The sequence below is a fragment of the Peromyscus leucopus genome, chromosome 11 (genome assembly GCF_004664715.2).
Source record: "Peromyscus leucopus breed LL Stock chromosome 11, UCI_PerLeu_2.1, whole genome shotgun sequence".
NCBI lineage: Eukaryota > Metazoa > Chordata > Mammalia > Rodentia > Cricetidae > Peromyscus > Peromyscus leucopus.
In genome coordinates this window covers 44,151,838-44,174,882 of record NC_051072.1, presented here as the reverse complement: position 1 = coordinate 44,174,882, position 23,045 = coordinate 44,151,838, and the positions used below count along the sequence as shown (strand labels likewise).

Genomic DNA, 23,045 nt, shown 5'->3' with positions numbered 1-23,045 from the left:
CCATTTTTAAATATAATGTTAGCTAGAAGTTTATGTAGATGGCCTTTATCAAGTTAAGGGTGCTTTGTTCTGAAGATTTTAGTCATCTATGGGTATTGAAGTTCTCTGAATCTATTGATATGTTTGTATAGGGTTTATCCACTATTAATGTAATAAAGACATTGGTTGATTTTGGATTTTAAATCTATCTAGTATTCTTGGAATAAAAATATCACTTTATCATAATGTATTATCCTAATTATATCAATAGAACTGATTTTCTAATATTTTTGAGGATATTTAAACCCATGTTCACAAGGAATATTAGTCTCTTGTGTTTTCTTGTGATACCTCTATTGATATAAAGCTGACTCTATAAAATGAGTTGAGAAACACTTCTTTCCTGTCTATTTTCTCAATGAACCTGGGGGAAATGAATATTATGTTTTAATGTTGGATAGACTTTAACTGTAAAACTCGTTGGGCTTCAGTTTTCTTTATGGGAAGTTTTTATTGAGAAATGTGTTCTGTAATTACAAAATTTTCCAACTTATTGACATAATATTATATATAATACTGCTGTATTATTCTTTAGATGTCTGTAAACATATAGGCATCATTCTTTTCATTCTCCAGACTACTAACTTGTATCTTTTATTTCTTTTTCTTAATTACTCTAGTGAAGGGTTATTCATTTTATTGATCTTTTCAAAGATCAAGATTATGGCTTTTTGTCTATTTTCCATGACCACCATTCTTACTCTTCTATTTATTAATGACATTTTTAGTGACTTTGTTTTAATTTGTTATTTTCTGTAGCTTCTCAGTATAAAAATGTAGATTGTTGTTTTTCTATTATAAAATTAATGTTTTTCACTTTAAATTTCATGTTGTCATTGTTTTAAATGCCATATTGTCATTATCACTTGTTTTTAAATGTTCCTTATCTTTATACAGAAATTACTCATTTTCTAAATATCTACAGCCTTTCCAGATATGTTTCATTACTGATTTTTAGTTTAGTCCTATATAGATAGACAGCATGTCCTAGATATTTTTCAAGGTGGATTGTGTGTGTGTGTGTGTGTGTGTGTGTGTGTGGCTATTTATCATTGAGGTGTTTTTGTGGCTCATCACATGTGTACTTGAGCAGAGTGTACGCTGTAGTGTTACTGAGTTTAGTATTCCATAAATTTAGTCAACTAGATTACAACAGTTGAGTAGCTTTGTCCATTCTTCTGTATTTGTATTCTCTGCCTTCTTGTTTAAGTAGTTGTTGCAAGAATCTACTTCATTCATTTCTGCCCTTCTATTAATTATGTCTTTCAATCTACTGATTTGGAGTTTGGCTTGTTCTCACTTTTCCAAGATCCAAAGGTGTATTATAAAGTTTTTTTTTTTATTTGAGATCTCTCTGATTTCTTAGTGTAGACACTTAGAACTCCAAGCTTCCCTCTTTGTACTATTTTCATTGTATCCCAAAGGTTTTGGTATATTGTGTCTTCATTATCATTTGATTCCAGAGATATTTTTGTTGCTGTTTCCTTCTTGATTTTTCAATTCATTCATTGCTCAATAGTGTGTTGTTTAATCGCTATAAGTTTGTGTTTGTTCCATAATTCTTACTGTTGACTTGTAGCCTTAATCCCTGTGATCAAATAGAATAAAATGAATTACGCACTTGGTGAATTATTTCAAGTGTTCTATATTTACTACAACTATTTTGTGTGTAATATATGATCTATTTTAGAGAAAGTTCTGTGGGCTGCTGAGAAGAAAGTATATTATACAGTTTTTGAATGGAATATCTACAGATGTTTGTTGAGATTATTTTATTTAAGATGTCATTTAGTCCTAATATTTCTCTATCTGGTGGCACTGAGATGGTCTATCAGTTGGTGAGAGTGGGATATAAAAGTCGTTGCATTACTATGGTGACTGGATTAACTTGTGTCCTTACATCTAGTAGTTTGTGTTTCATGAAATTAAGTTTACCTATGTTCAATTTATATATGTTTAGAATTGTAATGTCTTCTTATTGGATTGATCCCTGTGATGTTTTATTGATTAGTTTGACAGAATCTATAACCATCTAGGAGACAAGCCACTGGACACACTCATGAATGACTATCTTCCTTAGATTAGCCTCTAGCAAGCCCCATGAGGGATTATCTTGATTAGATTAATTGAGATGGGAAGAACTACTGTAAATGTGGGCAGTACCATTGCATGGGCTGGAATCCTTGGCTGAGTAAAAAAGAAAGCCAGCTGAGCAGTCATGTACCCTCAGTCATGTCTGGTTCCTAACTGAGGATGCTGTGTTTCCAGGCATCTCATGATCCTACCACATGGTTTCTCTTTCATGATTCACTGTTCACTAGAACTGTGAGCCAAGATAAACCCTCCTTTAAATTTACTTCCTACCAGATACTTTATGACCACACCAAGACAAGTAACTGATGCAGTCGGAATGAAGGGATCTTCTTATTCTCTTTAGATTACTTTTGGTTTGAGGTTGATTCCATCAGATTAGAATAATGATACCTGCTATTTCCTAATTTTAATCTGTTTGCAATATTTTTTCCATTCTTTCACCCTAACTAGTATCTGTCTTTGATGGTGGCTGTGTTTCTTACAGGCACAAAATAGATGGTTCCTTTTTTTAAATCCAATCTTTTGTTTTGTCTTTTTTTTTTATAAAAGAAAAATTTAATTGTGAGATTGTTTACAGTTTCAGAGGGTTAATCTGTGACCATATTTGTGGGGAGTGTGGTGGTAGGCTGGCATGGCGCTGGATCATTAACTGAGAGCTTTACATCCTGATCCAAAGGCAATAGACAAAGAAAGAGCCTTGGCCTGGTATGGGCTTTTGAAACCTCAAAGTCCCCTCCAATGTCACACTTCTCAACAAGTACATACTTATTCAACAAGGATACACTCCTAACCCTTCTCAAACAGTCTCAAAATTGTGATAAATGTTCCAATATATGCACCTATGGGGCATTCTCATTCAAACTACCACAGCAGATAAATTACTAAGCAAGAAACTCAAATATATACTTGTTAGAAAAATATAAGTATACATTAGAAACATGAGGACGTGTTAACTGAACAATAATCATTCCACTTAAAAAGAAATAATCTAGAAAACAACAGAACTTCAAGTAGAGTGAAACTGGTAATCAGTGCTTACTAACCACTGAAGACTGTGGCAGTCCCTCAGCCAGCACCATTAACTGCAATAACACTTCAGGAAAGTGAGGTCTCATGAGCATCTTTCCATCCATGAATCAGTGTTGAAGGGTTCAGTCTTGTACAGGTCTAGAGCAGGTAGTCAGAGATGCTGTGTGTTCTTGATTGCAATAGCCATGCCATATCCAGAAGACAATTTCATGGCTCTCCTCCCATCCTCCAGCTCTCACATTCCTTCTGCTTCCTCTCTTCTGGTGCTCTCTGGGCCTTGGAGGGAGTGATAGAGATAGACGCCTGCATTTAGGACTGAGCTTGCCAACAAACTCATTCTCAGAACTTTGATAAGTGCTGTGTAAGTCTCTGCATTAAGCATCACCTACCACAAAAAGAGCTTGTTTTGTCTTTTGATTGGGAAATTAAGACTGTTATTGAAAGATGTATATTAATTACTGTCATTCTGTTGATGTTGTATGTTTGGTCTTTTCCTATTCCTCATTTGCTTAACTGCTGTTCTAGCACCATTTAGTCCTGCACCCCTTAGCCTCTTTGATATGCTTCTCATTCTTTTCAGTCTGAAGAATTACTTCCAGTATCTTCTGTTGGGTAGTTTAGTGGTCATAAACTCCTGTAGCCTGTTTTTATCATGGAATGTTTCTTTCTCCCCACAGCATGACATATAGTTTTGCCAAGTAGCACAATCTGGTTTAACAGCTGTAATCTTTTTTTTTTTTTTTTTTTTTGGTTTTTCGAGACAGGGTTTCTCTGTGTAGCTTTGCGCCTTTCCTGGAACTCGCTTTGGAGACCAGGCTGGCCTCGAACTCACAGAGATCCGCCTGGCTCTGCCTCCCGAGTGCTGGGATTAAAGGCGTGCGCCACCACCGCCCGGCTAACAGCTGTAATCTTTCCAAATTTGAAATACATAATTCCAAGCCCTTCTTATTTTTCAAAGCTTCCACTAAACACTCAGCTGTTTTGCTAGGCCTTTATTTATATGTACCTTGGTGTTTCTCTCTTGCAGCTTTCAATACACTTTCGTTTTTCTAGGTATTTAGTGTTTGACTATGGCATGGAGTGAGGAGTTTCTTTTCTGGAGCTATTTGGTCTTCTGCATGCTTCTTATACCTAGATGGACTTCTTTTTTCCTAGATGTGGGAAATATTCTGCTATGATTGTGTTGAAAATATTTCCATGTCTTTGATATGTAGTTCTTCTCCTTCCATATCCCTACTTCAAAGATTTGGTGTTTTTATAATATCCCAAAGATCTTTGCACTTTCCATTCATACGTTTTTTACAAGTATCCATGCTCTTGACTGAATGGACCCATTCCTCCACTTTGTCAGCAGCTCTGCTAGCCTGTTTTCCCGTGTTCTGTTCTCTTTATTGGTGAGGCTTTCAACCGAACTCTTTATTTGATTCACTGATTTTTTTCATCTCTAACATTTCAATTTGGTTTTTCATCTGTATTTTACCTTCCATTTTCATGTTGTATGTCAGCTTTCTTTCTTCATTCAACTGTTTACTCATATTCTCATTCATTTCTTTGAGCATGTTTATAGTCATTCTTTTGAATTTTTTTCTGGAATTTTTGTAAGTGTTTCTCATTTGGGGCCACTATCTGGATTGATAGTTTTTGGAGGAGACAAGTTATCTTTGTTTTTCATATTATTTGTGTACTTGTGTTGTGATTTGCATATCAGGAGTTGGATTTGTGGAGTTTGTTTACTTGTTTGGTTGGTATTGGTCACCTTTCTTTCACTGGGAGTGTTTGCAGTGTCCTAGAATCGTAGTGTGGTTGGGGTGTCATTTCCTGCTCAACCCCCAGTCCTCCCCTGAGATGAATACTGACTGAAATAATAGACACTACCTAGGAATAAATTCCCTGGTGACTGTGTTCTACTATCAGGTGCCTCTCGTGTTTCTTTCTTGATTCCTAGAAGACAGCCTTGCTGTTGGCAATTCCTCTGCCAAAGGCAGTGTTGTTCCTGCATCTCTATTTCTGAGGACTGCTCTGGACTAGTGTCTGAGTTTGCTCTGGATCCTACTCCTGATCTGGCTCTGGCCTGATGCCTGGAAATGAGATGTGTTCCTACCTTTTAGAATATGTTTCTCACACAGTTATGCTGAGCTAAGTGAGTGGTCTGGTGGTCCCTCTGCGTAGCTGCTCGTGCTTAAGCTAAGGGACACATGAAGTTCATTTATAGAGACAATTGGGGCTAATTAGTGGATGAAATAGCTGAGGTGAACCTGGCTTTGCTAGGTGACTTGTGGTCTCTGGTTTCATGCATGCAATTGGATAGATGTGGATCAGCTGCTAAGTGTAGCATGTCATCTCTGATCTCAGGATGGGTTCATGATTTGAGCAGGCATTATTTTATTATTTAAAATGAGTATACAAATTAGATTAAGATGCTTCCTCACGGTATTTTCAAACAAACTTAGTTTTGGTTGTTCCCCGCATACTCTCTCCTCTCTCCCATCTTCCTGCCCCATCTCCAGACTTGAATCTGTCTACCACACCATTCCCTTTAAACTTTCAAGTCATGTGGTAAATCTTTTTTCCCATCATTTTCTATATGTAGGCACCTCTATATTTAGAAATATGCTTTTCCATAGCTCTTGTGCTTACACACACTCTCTCTTTCACACACACCACTAAATTAAAATGATTAAAAACTTTAAAATGTGGCTGGTTGGTGAGATGGTTCAGTATACAACAGCACTTGCCATGTGAGCCTGACAGCTTGAGTTCCGTCTCTGGACCCCACAATGTAAAGAGAGAACCATCTCCTAAAAGTTGCCCTGTGACCGCACTCCCCCCACCACCATATGTCATGGCACACATGTGCTGGCAATCACATGCTCACACACATACTAATGATAAGTTCAATTTAAGTTAGGCCTTTTATATATTACATGTATCTTGGTGTTGATTTACTACTGTATCTAACAGTCTATCTTTTAAAACTATAATCTCTGGATATATATTTGGGGCTTCTAGTAAACATTTTCTGAAAAGGACCAGATAATGAAAATATTCAGCTTTGTGGATATACAGGCTCTGGCAAAGCTATTTAGTTCTGCCTTTCTAGTAAGAGGGTAGACGTAGATGTAGATGAATGGGTATGACTACAGTTCAATAAAACTTCATGTAAAATTAGATGGTTTTCCATAGTTTGTCCTCTTCTGGTTTAGATAATTTGTATTTAATATAACTACCAATATCATTGGTTTAAGCCTTCGATCTTGCTATTTATATACTTGTCCTATGTGGTTTTTAACCTATTATATATTATAGAAAGGAAGGGAAGTAGGGAAGGGGGGTGAAGCAGAGAGAGGCAGAGAGAAAAAGAATACTACTGGACACAACACCTGAAAATGAGAATTGTAAAATTACAAAAAGAAAATCAAAACCAAATAGTGCTTCAGTCTAGTTGAAACTGGGTATGTGCAGTCCGCCTGTAGTCTGGGCCTGAAGTATCTTGAGGAGGACTGAGTGTGGAAAGTAAGCCTGCATTACCTCATGAGACCCTGTTTTATAGAGGCAGGAGAGAGGAGCCGGGGTTGGTAGTTGGGGGAAGAGAGAGAGACAGACTGAGAGAAGGCTGACATAGTCTTCTGGAAGAGTCTGATTAGCCATGGGGGAGGTGAGTGAATTTTTACAGCGTAGTTGAAGGCAGGAAAGTGCGGACCTACTTGCTGGGCGAGGGAGGACAAAATGTCCTAGAGAGCAGACTGCACACCCTGGTCCTTCAGTCCCTTCATGCTGCTGCTCTGCTGCCTCAGTCAAGCTGACGGTTTTCTCACTAATTTAGTTTTGAGTTCTATAAAGAGGCGCTGAAATACCACTTTGACATGTATACATTTAAACTACATCTTTTCTCTAATAGCTTTCTAAAAGTTATGCATAGGTGTGTGCATATCTTTTGGTCTTTTCCTTTGTAGATTTTTAAAGAAGCATCAGATTGAAAGTTGTGTTCATACTGAGCAAGTGCTCTGAACTAGGTAACCTTTGTATGTAATATAGTTTCTGAGACCCTTGTCATGCTTAGACACATTTCACAGACCTTAATGTTACAAGAAAAAAAAAGTCTCCTCTTACTTTTTCTGGCACTGAGTGGTTTAACTATATTTATTTTTAAATATTTATCTATCTGGCATTTATTTATCCTTTTTCTTTTAACCTTGTTTTTCATATTACATAAGATTAAGCATTTAGAACAACAGTTCTCAACCTGTGGGTCATGACCCCTTTGGGAGTCATGCATCAGAGATCCTGCATATCAGATATTTACATTACAATTCATAACAGTAGCAAAATTATGTTATGAAGTAGTAACAAGAATAATTTTATGATTGGGGTCACCACAACATGAGGGTCGCAGCATTGGGAAGGTTGAGAAGCACTGATTTAGAGTGAACAGTTAGCATCATTTAGTACATTCCAAACATTTGCAGACCCCAAAGGAAACCTTGAATGCATTAAGCATCCCCCTCCCCTTTTCCTTATTTCTACAGTCCTCGCCACCACCCTGCTATCTATGGATTTGTACCCACTCTGGATATATCAGAGAAAGGAAGCACATAAACACTTAGAATAACACTTTTGAGGTCCACTGCATTATAGTAGGCATTAATACTTCATTTTTTATGTCTGTATAATATTCTATTATATTGCCTGTACTATGAGTTATTTTTGCATTCATCCATTGATTAGTGTTTGGAAATCGGAACTATTGACATAATGTGTACAAGTATTTGAGTATGAAAGTGCTTTAGATTGTTCCAGATAGCTGCATAGGGTATTCTTAAGAATGAGATATTAGTTCATTACTTTTCCCCCCAAACACTAGTCTTTTGTCTTAGTCCTATATCTTTTTTTACATTTCTAATTTATGATGCATCCTTTGTAGTAATATTGTTCTATTATCATTCTGTTGTATGACAAAAACCTTAATCAAAGCAACTTAGGGAAAGAATGGGTTTATTTGGCTTACATTCCAAGGTCACAGTCCATCATTGAGAGAACTAGGGCAGGCTTAAATAGGAACCTAAAGCAGAAATCATAGAGGATGCTGCTTGCTAACTTCTCACTGACTCATGCATAACTAGCTCTCTTACATAGCCTAGACTCACCTACCCAGAAAATGGCTAAACCTTACTACATAAATTAATAATCAAGACAATCCCCCATACATATAGTTCCAGGATAAGCTGATCTGGGTAATCTCTCAGTCCAGACTCCCTTCTCAAGTGACTCCAGGCCTTGTCAAGTTGACATTTAAAGCTAAGTAGGATGGACCTGGGGTGAATATCTGCAGCTCAGGTGCACACCACGCCAGCCAGAAAAACAGATAGGTGAATTCAGGCAGACTCACTGCAGAACCAGAGGCCACACTGACCACCAGAACGCCAGATAGGCAGCCCACCTGCGGACCTCATCCACTCTCTCAGTCACACACACACACACACACACACACACACACACACTATCCCCAGTCTCCAATCCCTTCCACATCACCGTGTCCCACCTAGCCCCCAACTTGGGTGGAAGCCCTCTGCTGGACCAAAGGCCACACTAGTTGCCAAAAGTCCAGGCCCCAATTCAGAAGGAGACTCCCTACTGGACCAGAGATCACACTGGCTGCCACAAATACAGGCCACAAAGACCAGAAGTCCCAAAAGGAAACAGAAACCAAGGAACAAAACACCCATCCAACAAATACAAACTCAGAAATCAGCACCTAGACCTATAATCACTGCACAGCCAGGTGCTTAGACACCAGTATAAGAATGAACACAATCCGCAATAGCCAGGGCAATATATTACCACCACAGCCCAGGCATCCTACTACAGTAAACCCTTAATATTCCAACACAGCTGAAGTACAAGAAAATGATCTCAAAACCACCTTTATGAAGATGATAGAGGTCCTCAAAGAGGAAATGAAGAAATCCAGGAAAACACAAATAATTGGAGGAAATGAAAAAAAAAATCCCTCAAAGAAAGCCAGGAAAACATAAAAAATTGGAGGAAATTAATAAATCCCTTAAAGAAAGCCAAGAAAAAAAAAACAGTTGAAGAAAACTGTTCAAGACCTGAAAATGGAAATAGAAGTAATAAAGGAAACACAAACAGAGGGAATTCTGGAAATGGAAAATCTAGGTAAGTGAACAGGAACTACAGATGCAAGCCTCACCAGCAGAATACAAGAGATGGATGAGAGAATCTCAGGCGTTGAAGATACGATAGGAGAAATAGATACATCAATCAAAGAAAATGTTAAATCTATATAATTCCTGACTCAAAACATCCAGGAAATCTAGGACACTATGAAAAAAATCAAATCTAAGAGTAATAGGAATAGAAGAAAGAGAATTCCAGCCCAAAAGCACAGAAAATATTTTAACAAAATCATAGAAGAAAAATTTCCTTACCTAAAGAAGGACATGCCTACAAAGGTACAACAAGCTTACAGAAAGTCAAATAGATTGGAACAGAAAAGAAAGAAAATCCCCTTGCCACATAAAAATCAAAACACTAAAAATACAGAACAAAGAAAGAATATTAAAAGCTGCAAGAGAAAAAGGCCAAGTAACAAATAAAGGCAGACCTATCAGAATTACACCTGACTTCTCAACAGACACTCTAAAAGCCAGAAGGGCCTGGACAGACATTTTACAGATGCTAAGAGACCACGAATGCTAGCCCAGACTACTATACCCAGCAAAACTTTCAATCACCATAGATGGAGAAAACAGTATATTCTGTGACAAAGTCAAATTTAAACAACATCTACTCATAAATCCAGCCCCACAGAAGGTACTAAAAGAAAAACTACAACCCAAAGAGGTTAACGACACCCATGAAGACACACACAATAAATAATCTCATACCATCAAAACCAAAAAAAGGGAGACACACGCACATACACTACCACTACCACCACCAACAACAAAATAATAGGAACTAACGACCATTGGTCATTAATATCTTTCAATATCAATGAAATCAATTCCCCAATAAAAGGGTAATAGAATGGGTGTAAAAATGGGTTCCATCCTTCTGTTGCATACAATAAACACCTCAACATCAAAGATAGACATTACCTCAGAGTAAAGGGTTGGAAAAAGATTTTCCAAGCAAATGGACCCAAGAAGCAAGCTGGTATAGTTACTCTAATATCTAACAAAATAGACTTCAAACCAAAATTAATCAAAAGAGATGGAGGACACTTCATATGCATCAAAGGAAAACACGAAGATGATGTTTTAATTCTTAATATCTATGCCCCAAACTCAAGGGCATCTACATTTGTAAAAGAAACATTACTAAAGCTTAAATCACACATTGAACCTCACATGTTAAGAGTGAGAGACTTCAACACCCCACTCTCACCAATGGACAGGTCATCCAGATAAAAACTAAACAGAAATAATGGAGCTAACAGACATTATGAACCAAATGAACCTAACAGATATCTACAGAACATTTCACCCAAACACAAAACAATGTAACTTCTTCTCAGCAGCACACAGAACATTCTCCAAAATTGACTATATACTCGATCACAAAGCAAGTCTCAACAGATACAAGAAAATTGAGATAACCCCCTTTATCCTATCAGACCACCATGGATTAAAAGCTGGATTTCCTTTCAGAAACTTTTCAATTTCGTGAGGTACCATTTATTAATTGTCTATCTTAGTTCCTGTGCTATTGGTGTTCTGTTCAGGAAGTTGTCTCCTGTACCAATGCATTCAAGATTATTTCTCACTGTCTCTTCTACCAAGTTCAGTATAACTGGATTTATGTTGAGGTCTGTGACTCACTTGGACTTGAATTTTTTGCTTTCTTCTACATGCCAACATCCAGTTGGACCAGCACCATTTGTTGAAGATGTTTTCTTTTTTTCCATTGTGTAATTTTGGCTTCTTTGTCAAAAATCAGGTGACCATAGGTGTGTGGATTTATGTCTGGGTCTTCAATTCAGTTCCATTGATCCATCTGTCTATTTTTATGCCAATACCATGTCATTTTTATATACATATCTCTGTAGCAGAACTTGAAATCAGAGATAATGATACAATCTGTTAGCTGTTTATTGTATAGGATTGTTTTAGCTATACTGGGTTTTCTATTTTTCCATATGAAGGTGAGTATTGTTCTTTCAAGATCTGTAGAAAATTGTGTTGGAATTTTGATGGTAACTACATTGAGTCTGTAGATTGCTTTTGGTAAGATGGCCATTTTTACTGTGTTAATCTTACAGATCCATGAGCATGGGAGATCTTCTCATCTTCTGATGTCTTCTTCAGTTTCTTTCTTCAAAGACTCAAAGTTCTTGTCCTACAGGTCTTTCACTTGTATGGATAGAATTACACCAAAATACTTCATATTATTTGAGGCTATTGTAAAGGGTGTTGATTCTCTTGTTTCTTTCTCAGCCTATTTATCATTAGTATATTGGAGGGCTACTGATTTTTTTGAGTTTATCTTGCATCCAGCCACTAGACTGAAGGTGTTCATCAGCTGTAGGAGTTCCCTGGTAGAGTTTTTTGGGGTTCATCATGTATCATATCATCTGCAAATAATGACACTTTGACTTCTTCCTTTCCACTACAAGAAAATTCACAGAATCAACTATTCTGGGCTCACAGAGACTGAACCATCAACCAGGGAGCCTGCATGGGACTGAAGTAGGCACTCTGCGTGTTAGTCATATAGCTTGGTCCTCTTGTGGGATCCTAATAGTTGGAACAGGGCTGTCTTTGGCTCTTTTACTGGCTTTGAGGACCCTACTCCTTATACTGGGTTACCTTGCCCAGCCTTAATACATGGGGAAGTGCTTAGTCTTAACTGCAACTTGATATGCCATGTTTTTGTTGATACTTATAGGAGACCTGCCCTTTCCTAAACAGAAATGGCAGGGCAGGGGAGTAGATTGGGGAGTGGGTTTATAGGGGGTGGGGAGAGGAACTGGGAGGAGAGGAGGGAGAGGAAACCTTGGCCAGGATGTAAAATAAATAAATAAATAAATAAATAAATAAATAAATAAATATTTTAAAGAGCTGGATTTCAACAACAGAAAGCCTACAAACTCATGAAACTTGAACAACTCTCTACTTAATGACTAGTGGTTCAAGGCAAAAAGAAAGAAATTAAGGACTTCCTAGAATTCAATGAAAATGAATGCACAACATACCCAAACTAATGGAACACAATGAAAGCATTGCTAAGAGGAGTTCAGAGCAATAAATGCCTAGATAAGGAATGGAGAGCCTGAGTACTAGCACCAAACATTGGACCTGAAAGCTCTAGACCAAAAGAAGCAAACACACCCAAGAGGAGTAGACGGCCGGAAATAAACTAAGAGCTGAAATTAATAAAATAGAAACAAAGAGAACAATACAAAGAATCAATGAAACAAAGAGTTGGTTCTTTGAGAAAATAGGATAGACAAATCCTTATCCAAACTAACTAAAAGACAGACAGAGAACATCCAAATTAGCAAAATCGGAAATGAAAAGGTGGACATAACAACAGACACTGAGGAAGTCCAAAGAATCATTAAGTCATACTTTAAAAACATTTACTCCACAAGATTGGAAAACCAAAAAGAAATGGACAATTTTCTCAACAGATACCACTTGCCAACATTAACTCAAGATTAGATAAATAATTTAAATAGACCTATAGCCCCAAAGGGAATAGAAGCAATCATTGAAAGTCTCCCTGCCAAAAAAAAAAAAAACAAACAAACCAAACCAAACAAACAAACACCCAGGTCAGGGCCAGACAGTTTTACCACAGAATTCTACCATACCTTCAAAGAAGAGCTAATGCCAATAATCTTGAAATTGTTCCACAAAATAGAAACAGAAGGAACATTGCTAAATTCATTTTATGAGGTCACCCTGACACCCAAACCACACAAAGATTCAACAAAGAGAATTACAGACAAATTTCCCTCATAAACATTGATGCAAAAATACTCAATAAAATACTCAAACTGAATCCCAAAACACATAAAAAGATCATCCACATGACCAAATAGGATTCATCACAGAGATACGGGGATAGTTCAACATATGAAAATCTGTCAATGTAATCCATTATCTGAACAAACTGAAACCAAAAAAAAAAAATCACATGATCATCTCATTAGATGTTAGAAAAGCCTTTGACAAAATCCAACACCATTTCATGATAAAAGTCTTGTATAGATCTGGGAAACAAAGGGACATTCTTAAATGTAATAAAGGCAATTTACAGCAAGCCTATATAGCCAACATCAAATTAAATGAAGAGAAACTCAAAGCAATTCCACTAAAATCAGGAACAAGACAAGACTGTCTACTCTCTCCATATCTCTGCAATATAGCACTTGAAGTTCTAGCTAGAGTAATAAAACAACAGAAGGAGATCAAGGGGATATGAATTGGAAAGGAAGAAGTCAAAGTATTACTATTCACAGATGATACAATAGTATACACAAGCAATACCAAAAACTCTACCAGGAAACATATACAGTTGATAAATACCTTTACTGAAGTGGCTGGATACAAGATTAACTAAAAAAAAAAAAAAAAAAAAAAAATCAGTAGCTCTCCTATATACAAATGATAAAGAGGCTGAGAAAGAAATCAGGAAAACAACATTCTTCACAATAGCCACAAATAAAATATCTTGGGGGTAATTCAAACCAAGCAAGTGAAAAACTTGTATGACAATAACTTTAAGTATTTGAAGAAAGAAATTGAAGAAGATATGGGAAGATGGACAGATCTCCCATGCTCATGGATCAGTAGGATTAACAGTAAAAGTGACAATCTTACCAAAAGCAATCTACAGATTCAACATAATCCCTATCAAATTCCAACACAATTCTTTACAGACTTTGAAAAACAATACTCAACTTCATATGGAAAAAACAAAAAATCCAGGATAGCTAAAACAATCCTGTACGATGAAAGAACTTCCAGCAGCAGCAGCAGCAGCCCTGATTTCAAGATCTACTACAGAGCTATAGTAATAAAACCACATGGTATTGACGTAAAAATAGACAGGTGGCTCAATGGAATTGAAATGACAACCCAGACATAAATTGACACACCTATTGACACCTGGTTTTTTTTTTGTAAAGAAGCCAGAAATATACAATGGAAAAAAAAAGCATCCTCTTCAACAAATGGTCCTGATCTAAGTGGGTGTCGGCATGTAGAAGAATGCAAATAGCTCCATATCTGTCACCCTGCACAAAACTCAAGTCCAAGTAGATCAAAGACCTCAACAGAAAACCAGATACACTGAACCTGATAGAAGAGAAAGTGGGGAATAGCCTCTGAACACATTGGCACAGGAGACAACATCCTGAACAGAACACCAATAGTGCAGGCACTAAGATGGACAATTAATAAATGGGACCTCTGAAACTAAAAATCTTCTGTAAGGCAAAGGATACTGTCAACAGGACAAAAAGAAACCTACAGAATGGGAAAGATCTTCACCAATCCCACATCTGACAGAGGGCTGATCTCCAAAATATATAAAGAATTCAAGAAACTAGACATCAAAAAAAATCATAATCCATTTGAAAAATGGGGTACAGATCTAAACAGAAAATTCTCAACAGAAGAATTTCAAATGCCAGAGAAACACTTAAAGAAATGTTCAACATCTTTAGCCATTGGAGAAATGCAAATCAAAATGACTCTGAGATTCAGTCTTACACCTGTCAGAATGGCTAAGCTCAATAGCACAAGGGACAGCTCATGCTGAAGAGGATATGCAGCAAGAGGAACACTTCTCCACTGGTGAGAGTGCAAACTTGTACAGCCACTTTGGAAATTAATATGGTGGTTATTCAGAAAATTGGAAATTGATATACCTCAAGACTCTGCTATCTCACTCCTGGACATATACCCAAAGGACACTCCATCCTACCACAGGGACACTTGCTCGACTGTGTCATAGCAGCTTTATTCATAATAGCCAGAAACTGAAAACAACCTAGATGTCCCTCAACCAAAGAATGGATAAAGAAAATGTGGCTCATTTACACAATGCAGTACTACTCAGCTGTTTTTAAAATAGAACATCATGAAATATTCTGGCAAATGTATGAAACTAGAAAAAAACCATCCTGAGTGAGGTAACCAAGACTCAGAAAGACAAATGTGGTATGTACTCACTTATAAGTGGATGATAGCTGTAAAGTAATCATGCTATAATCCACAGGCCCAGAGAGGCTAAATAATAAGGAGGGCTCAAATGGGGACACATGGATCTCCTGGGAAGGGAACATAGAATAGATTTCATGGGTGGACTGAGGGGCAGGTAGGAATGGAAACAGGATCAGGTGGGGTGGATTGGAGGAAAAGAGTACTGTGAGTGATGACTGGAGTTGTGGGATATTTCAAGGATGAGATAGAAACCTAGTGCGATGGAAACTCCCTGGAATTTGAGGGTGACCCAAGCAAAGACTCCTAATTAATAGGGGATATGGAACCTGAACTGACAGAACATCTTCTGTAGCCAAGCAAGGCCTCCAGTGGAGAGGGCCTGGTATACCAAACTAGCCACAAACCTTCAACCTACAATTTGTCCTGCCTGAAGATGTGCTCGGGTAAAGGTGGCACAGAACTTGGAGTGGCCAACCAATGACTGGTCCAACTTAAGACCCATGCCACGAGAGGGAGCCCATGCCTGACGCTGCTTGGAAGGCAAGGAACCAGAGGCTGGATAAGCCCAGAGACCTAGGATAGAACCAAATACAACTGCCAAACAAACAAACAAACAAACCAGTCAATTAAATGATTCCTGATGATATTCTGATATACTCATAGACCAGAGCCTAGATTGTCATCAGAGAGGTTTCATTCAGCCATTGATAGGAGCAGAAGCAGAGACCCACAGCCAAACAATAGGTGAAGCTTGGGGAATCCTGTGGAAGAAGGGGATAAAGGATTGTAGTAGTCAGAGGGGTCAAGGACAACACAAGAAAACAGCCCACAGAATCAACTAACTAGGACCTATAGGTGATCATAGAGATGAGTGACAGTCAGGGAGCCTATATGGGTCTGATCTAGGTCCTCTCCATATATGGTATGGTTGTGCAGCTTGGTGTTCTTGTGGGACTCCTAACAGTGGGAGTGGGTCTATCTCTGACTCTTATTTCTACTCTTGGGACCCTTTTCCTTCTACTGGTTTGCCTAATCTGGCCTTGATACGAGGGTATGTGCCTAGTCTTATTGCATCTTATAATGTCATGCTTGGTTGACATCTCTGGGAAGCTTGTTCTTTTTTGAAGGGAAACAGAGGAGGAGTGGATCTAGGGAAGAGGAAAGGTGGGGAAAAGGACTGAGAGGAGAGGAGGGAGGGGAATCTGTGGTCAGGAAGTAATATATGAGAAGTAAGTTTTAAAAATATATTTTTTTTAAAGCTAAGTAGGACAAAGACAAATTCTCTTATGTACCTGTGTCTATTTTCTAACTCTTTGGTTCTATTGTCCAGTTCTCTGTGTGCCATGTGGGGGTCCAGCTCCGACCTGTCAAAGGGTTCCTGGGGGGGGAGAGGAATGAGGAAGTATTAGATAGAAATATAGGTGTAGACAATAAGAAAGACAGACACAGGATAGCTTTGGAAGGGCCCTGGGTCAATACCCAGTTGCCCAGACTTTTACTCTAATGGGCTTTTTATACATGACCAAGGAGAGAGGCAAAAGACCTCCCCCTTTCAAGATCAAAGCACCAATATACAGCCAAGTATAGACCCTATAAAACACCTAGTACCCACACCTTTGGCCAAATCATCCTATTATGCAGCTCTCTTGGACAAAGCAAGCTCAGACTTTCTGACCTTGAGTAAGATCTTACTAGGAAGCCTCTGTGGGTCCCCACAGTGCCAGAATAACAAGTTTTCCCTCACCATGGCCATTTAATCACTTCTCTAATATTTAGAGAGGAAAGTCTGTCCCTCACTTCTACCCTTATGCCACGCAGCTCTTTAAATTTTTTCTTAATGCTTCTTTTATCCTCTCATATAAATGTTTCATTAATTTACACCAATGATATTATGAATATTTAAGTAATTACCTTTTCACAGTCATATGAAAAATTATTGCAGTTCTTTGGCTGACATTGTTTCATTATTATTAATTCTGTTCTTTGACAATTTCATACAATATGTATGTAATTCATTATTATTACTCTTTCCCCCTATATACCTCCATCCCTACCAACCTCCCCATTCCCTTTCCCAGATGTATGACTTGTAGTTTTGTTTTATGACCATTTAGCTTAACCTGGGCCATCTGTGTGGTTATTGAATTGAAAGTATCCACTGGAACCTGATGGTGTCACGAGTGGGTATACAACTGAAGGCAACACGTTCTCTTCTTCCCAAGTGTATCTGTAGCAAATAGTTCAGTAGTGATGGATAGGGACCTCTGAGCCCCTTCCCATCCCTGCCTGACTGTTAGTGGCCCTGTTACTGTGCAGAACTAATACAGACACAGCTGCTGTAAATTTGTGATTCCAGTTTGCATTTAAATGAGGAGTAGATGATATGGTGGCCCTCAGTAGACCTGTAGACTAAGTGCTCAGGAGGCTAACAGGAGCAGGCTTCCAAATACAAGACCAGTGGGCTCCATAGAGAGCTCATAACCTCAGTGGCTGCCCTTGCTTTGCTTTTGAGACAAGGTCTCACTTTGCACCCCAGGCTGGCCTTAGGCCATAGACACCCCACACTTCTCATGTGCCTGATGTCATCTCACCCTACCCTGTGGCTCCTTAGTCTGTCTCACCTTTATGAGGATGCAAGCATGTAGGGAGCAAGGGCAGGCAACCTGGCAATCACCTTCTTCCTGACCTGGGGACCCAAGATATAAAAACGAAGGTTTCTAAGTCCCTTCTTTTCTATGCACTTGTTAATTTAAGAAGGTGGGGTCCCAAATAGGCGTACCTCCACAATAAAGTCTGTAACTGTTTGGGAGGAATAAAAGCAAGAAGGGAAAGAGAAACAGATGGCGTGAAACAGGGAGGAGAAAGAAGATGGCCCAGCATCATTTCTGAATGAAATGGCCGTTCATTATAAACCTTAGTGTAGTAGTTGATCCATGATCTATTAGTAAGTGAAACTTAACATTTTGAGGGGGATTTTTGTTCTCCTTTCCAGCTTTAAAATCTGAAGGGGATGATTACTATATTAACGGTGCCTGGACTATTGACTGGCCTAGGAAATTCGATGTTTCTGGGACAGCTTTCCACTACAAAAGACCAACAGATGAACCAGAATCCTTGGAAGCCCTAGGACCCACCTCTGAAAACCTCATTGTAATGGTAAATGTGTCTTTGCCATTATATTTTTACTGCAATTTCCACATTATGGGGTTAGAAAGGGTCATGTTTGATTAGCTCTCTCTTACAGATGATGGAACTAAGGCAATAAAGCTAAAATGATTTGCCCAAGGGTGTAGATGCTGCAGAGTGAAGACCGTAGATCTCTTGTCAGATGACTTTCATGATTTTGTTTTTTGTTTTTTTTTTTTTTGTTTTTTTTTTTTTTTTGAGACAGGGTTTCTCTGTGTAGCCCTGGTTGTCCTGGAACTCACTATGTAGACCAGGCTGGACTCAAACTCACAGAGATCTGCTTGCCTCTGCCTCCCGAGAGCTGGGATTAAAGGTGTGTGCCACCCCGCCCGGCTTTTCATGTTTCTTGAGTAAAGGTTATATGATCAAGCAGTATAGATGAAAACAGTGACCAAGTACTCATGAACAGAAAAAGTTTATATTTGATGTAAACTTGTGTGCTTCGAAGTTGTCTTGGAGGCCACTGAGATGCCTCATCAGATAAAGGCATTTGTCACCAAGCCTGACAACCTCAGTTCAGTCCCCATGGTTCACAGGATAGAAGGAAAGGACCAACTTTGGCAAGCTGCCCTCTGAGCTCTCCATGCTCCAAGGCATGTGTTCAGCCTCTCTAACCAATAAATGAACAAAAATGTGATAATTTTTTAAGTTGTCTTGTGTTCAGGGTCAGCCTGGACCACAGACTGAGACTGTCTAGAAGATAAAGTAAATAAAGACATGTTCCAAATTTCCTGTAAGACTTGCTCTGTGCCATTTTCTTCTTCAGAAGAAATAATGAATGTCTAAATGAAGGCTCATTGTGTCTTAATTATCTTCACCAGTTGTTTTCAATGGCAGGTTCTACTCCAAGAACAGAATTTGGGAATTAGGTACAAGTTCAACGTTCCCATCGCTCGTCCTGGCAGTGGAGATAATGAAGTTGGCTTTCTGTGGCATCATCAGCCCTGGTCAGAATGCTCAGCTACCTGTGCTGGAGGTAAGACACCCACTAGGCAGCCCACAGCTGGCAGTGTGGGAAGCCAGACCTACTCTGAGCTGTGTTTTCTGTTTGCTAAAGAAGCTAATTGGAAACATTTTTTGCAGGTTTGCTTCAAGCTGTAATTTAGCAAAAGAAACTTTGCTTAATTATATTACATTGTGTTTGTTTCAACCTCATGTAATTTACACAGATTTGTTGGTAAAATACATCTTGGCACAATGAGTATCTCTGCTGGTGCTTCTCCAAGACTGTTTTGAAGGTGGGCTGTTTGCTTTTCATGAACACATTCTTGGTAAAGAACATCAAGAGTTTTAAATTAAAAACCAGCAAGAATCAGACATCACAGATGCAACTTGTTGTAATGGGGCATGAGAATGTATGTGTGCTTGTATGCTTGTGTTTGTACAATTGCGTGTTTCCCACAACCCCATCCAAACTCCCTCCTCCAGCCATCGAAGTTAAGGGGCAATATCCTGGGATGCTACATGAATTATTAGTGTCTGGGTCTCTGGGCTGATGATGTGTAGTGAACCCACTCTAATCCCTCAGCGAGGTAGCCGTAGCTGGTAGGCAGTGGTTGGTGATGTGTTGGTTGTCCCATGTGCGTTTTTCATGGGTGCCTTTTCCCCACAATTTACTCTATTCCTAATCCTCCTCCCTCTAGTGGCCACCAATGCAATTCTTTACCTCTGGCTGGGAGAGCAGGACAGTTGGCTTCCTTCAAAGCCAACACCCTTGCTGCTTCATGGACTGGTGAGTAGAAGTGCTGTGCAAGCAGCATCTTCCTTCTCTCTGGAGACTGAATGCACCACCTCCACCACAGAGCTTTACTACAGTAGGCAAGGAGCAAACCCATCCTCCAAGGCCAGGGAGGCCTGGAGTACCTCACCATTCCAAAACCAAAGGATACGTTTGAAATAGTAATAGTGAGAATGCTGAAGTTAAAATAAATGACACAGTAGCATACTAAATTGTGCAAGAACATATACAGTCCATGGACCTTTGTCCATGTATCCGTTGGACCTCCAAATGCCTCAAGTATTTGAATAGGAAAAAAAAATTTCAGAAAATTGATTACCATATGACAGAACCCATACTTTTGAGTCATAAAAATTAAAATCATCCATTACTATAGCTCTGCTTTCAATAGTAAAGGCTACACAACATGAAAAATAAAAAAAGATGAATAATGTTCTATTAATATTCATTCATGTGAAATATCATAAAATATGGTTAAGTAGAACTTGCAATCTATTTTAAAAGTTCTCTTCTTCCCACCCATTTTATGTGTACAATGTCTGATGACTCTTAATATAAAGTTTTCAAAACTATACTGCATCACCACTTCTTTTAATAAAATATAATGACTAATACCACTGCAGATTATTCTCAATTAATTCACTTTTTGTTCCCATAAGGGCCATTGTATTATATTTAATGTCATCTATACATAAATCTTTATTTGTGCTAATTAAATCACTTTGAATTACTCTATGAATTAATCTTCCCCTTTCTACCTACCAACAAAAAAAATCATTAGGATAACATATATTTAAGTAGTATAAATAAATAAACTTATTAAGAGTAGAATAAACTTATTAAGGATGAGTCCAAATAATTTAAGGTTTAGGCATCTGATAAGGATGCCCTAAAGCTGAGGCCAGCTGATTTAGGGAAGAGAAAGCATTGTAGTATCTTCAAGTACACATAGAACACGGAATGGGGAGCCTGGCTGCCTGTTCTTTTGCTTAATTGCTCTACTTGAGGATGATTTAGACACAGTCTTGTCTGAGGCCAAGGAGAAATTAAATGAATTCCCAATGTTCTTTCAACCCTATGATTCTATTTGTTCAGAGAGCACAGAGTCCGACAAAGGTGGAGGAGGCATGAAAACTTAATTCAAAAGAGAACTATGAATTTATTGAATTAAAACGTATGAAAAATCTAAATGAGTCATTCTTTTCCGTAACATTCATATTGAAAGATGGAAGTGATTTGTGAATGAGGAAAAACCTAAATAAAAAGAAAAGCCCCTGGAAGGAGAGGTTTCTTTTCCATAGTATAAACTACTTTGAATCTGGAGCTACTGATCTTATATTTGAGGTGGTTCTGGGACCCAAACTCTGCTTGAGTGTGAGTGATTTTGAGCATTTATGAGGCCCTGGCTTTTGTTGAGAGAGGGAGGTCAGTGACTGAAAGTTGGCAGATTGGTGTGCAGGGCTGTCATTTGTCTCGTTCATCCAAGTGTGACCTGGAGACCAGCTGCCTCAGCATGAGTTAGGGATTCACTGAGCAGCTCATTCAGTGCCTAGGTCAGAACTCCTTCAGAGAAACTGAATAGGGACTGTGTTTTCACAAGCTTCCAGATGGTTCTGGTGCCCACACAAGATTTTGGATCGCTGTGGCTTTCAGAGCAACTGAAACCTAGCACCATAGGCATATAGAGTTCAGGGCCTGGTCACTGAAGTCTGCATCTTTGAGAACTCATTTTGCTCCTAGTGCAAGATCAGGAACTTTCTAGGAAAACAATAAGCATTTATAAACAGTAAGTGGTTATGAGCACTCATGAGGTCATGAAACAATAATTTTGACAAATGTCTTATTTTCATTTCCTGTGGATGTGATTAAAATCCCCTGAGAAAAACAACTTGAGGAAGAAAGGGCTTATTAATCACAATTCTAGGTTACAGCTCATCATTGCAGGGAAGCCCAAAGTCAAGACATAGGAACTTGAAGCAGCTAGTTGCATGACATCCACAGTCAAGAGCAGAGCAGAGTGAATTAATGCATGTGTGCATCCAGTGCTCAGCTTGTTCTCTCTATTCATATACAATCCAGTATCCCTTACCCAGAGAATGGTGCAACCACTGTGGCGGGTCTTCCCACTAATCAAGACAATCCCCCCCAGACATGCCCACAGGCCAACCTAATCTAGACGATTCTTCATTGAGACCCCCTTCCCAGGTGATTCTAGACTATGTCAAGTTGACAACTAGAACTCAACATAAAAAAAAATGTATACCTCTTCTTTCCCTTGTAGGAAATGAGATGTCCTAGGATAGGCATCCTGATGTAGATACTAGCTGTTGAACCAATTCCTCCTGTATGTGCCTCTATTTTTAATTCCAGATTCTTTAAATACTGAAGCTTGTGTTTGAAGGAAGTAAAGTTCCTTAGAGCTCAGGAATGTTAATCAAAGAAAGAGGCGATAGTCATCTACCTCATCTACCATCATGTCAAAAAAAGGAGTTTATTTACAGTTAAAGACCTTTTAGGAAAATGTATTTCTACATACATTTTACTCAGAAACTGGGGAGAAAAACTAAAGTTAGTTCTTAATTATGATATTCTACTCTGACCTCACCAGGGAGCTAGTGGGAGCCTTGAAGCTCTCAAGGTTTGAAATGGGAAAAGAGTGAGAACTCTCCAAGAGCGTTCAGTTGGGTCTTACAAGGTCCTTCTGTGTTATTCATTATTGCTCTGTATGTGCTTTACTGACATCACGACCTTTGAACTGTGAGTCA

At 38.5% G+C, this 23,045-nt stretch overlaps 1 protein-coding gene across 6 annotated transcripts in view; it reads left to right on the top strand.

Moving 5' to 3' along the window:
• The window catches only part of Adamts6 (ADAM metallopeptidase with thrombospondin type 1 motif 6), a 234,759-nt gene that overhangs the window by 169,003 nt on the left and 42,711 nt on the right, over positions 1-23,045 (top strand). For 4 of the 6 annotated variants that reach the window (XM_028883981.2, XM_028883990.1, XM_028884010.2 and 1 more), the window contains 2 exons: positions 18,349-18,512; positions 19,380-19,518. In XM_028883981.2, the coding sequence (XP_028739814.1) occupies positions 18,349-18,512; positions 19,380-19,518 (303 nt within the window). Of the gene's footprint in view, positions 1-18,348; positions 18,513-19,379; positions 20,126-20,185; positions 20,275-23,045 lie in introns of those variants that run through there. The other 2 variants (XM_028884000.2, XM_037209450.1) reach the window with 2 other exon arrangements.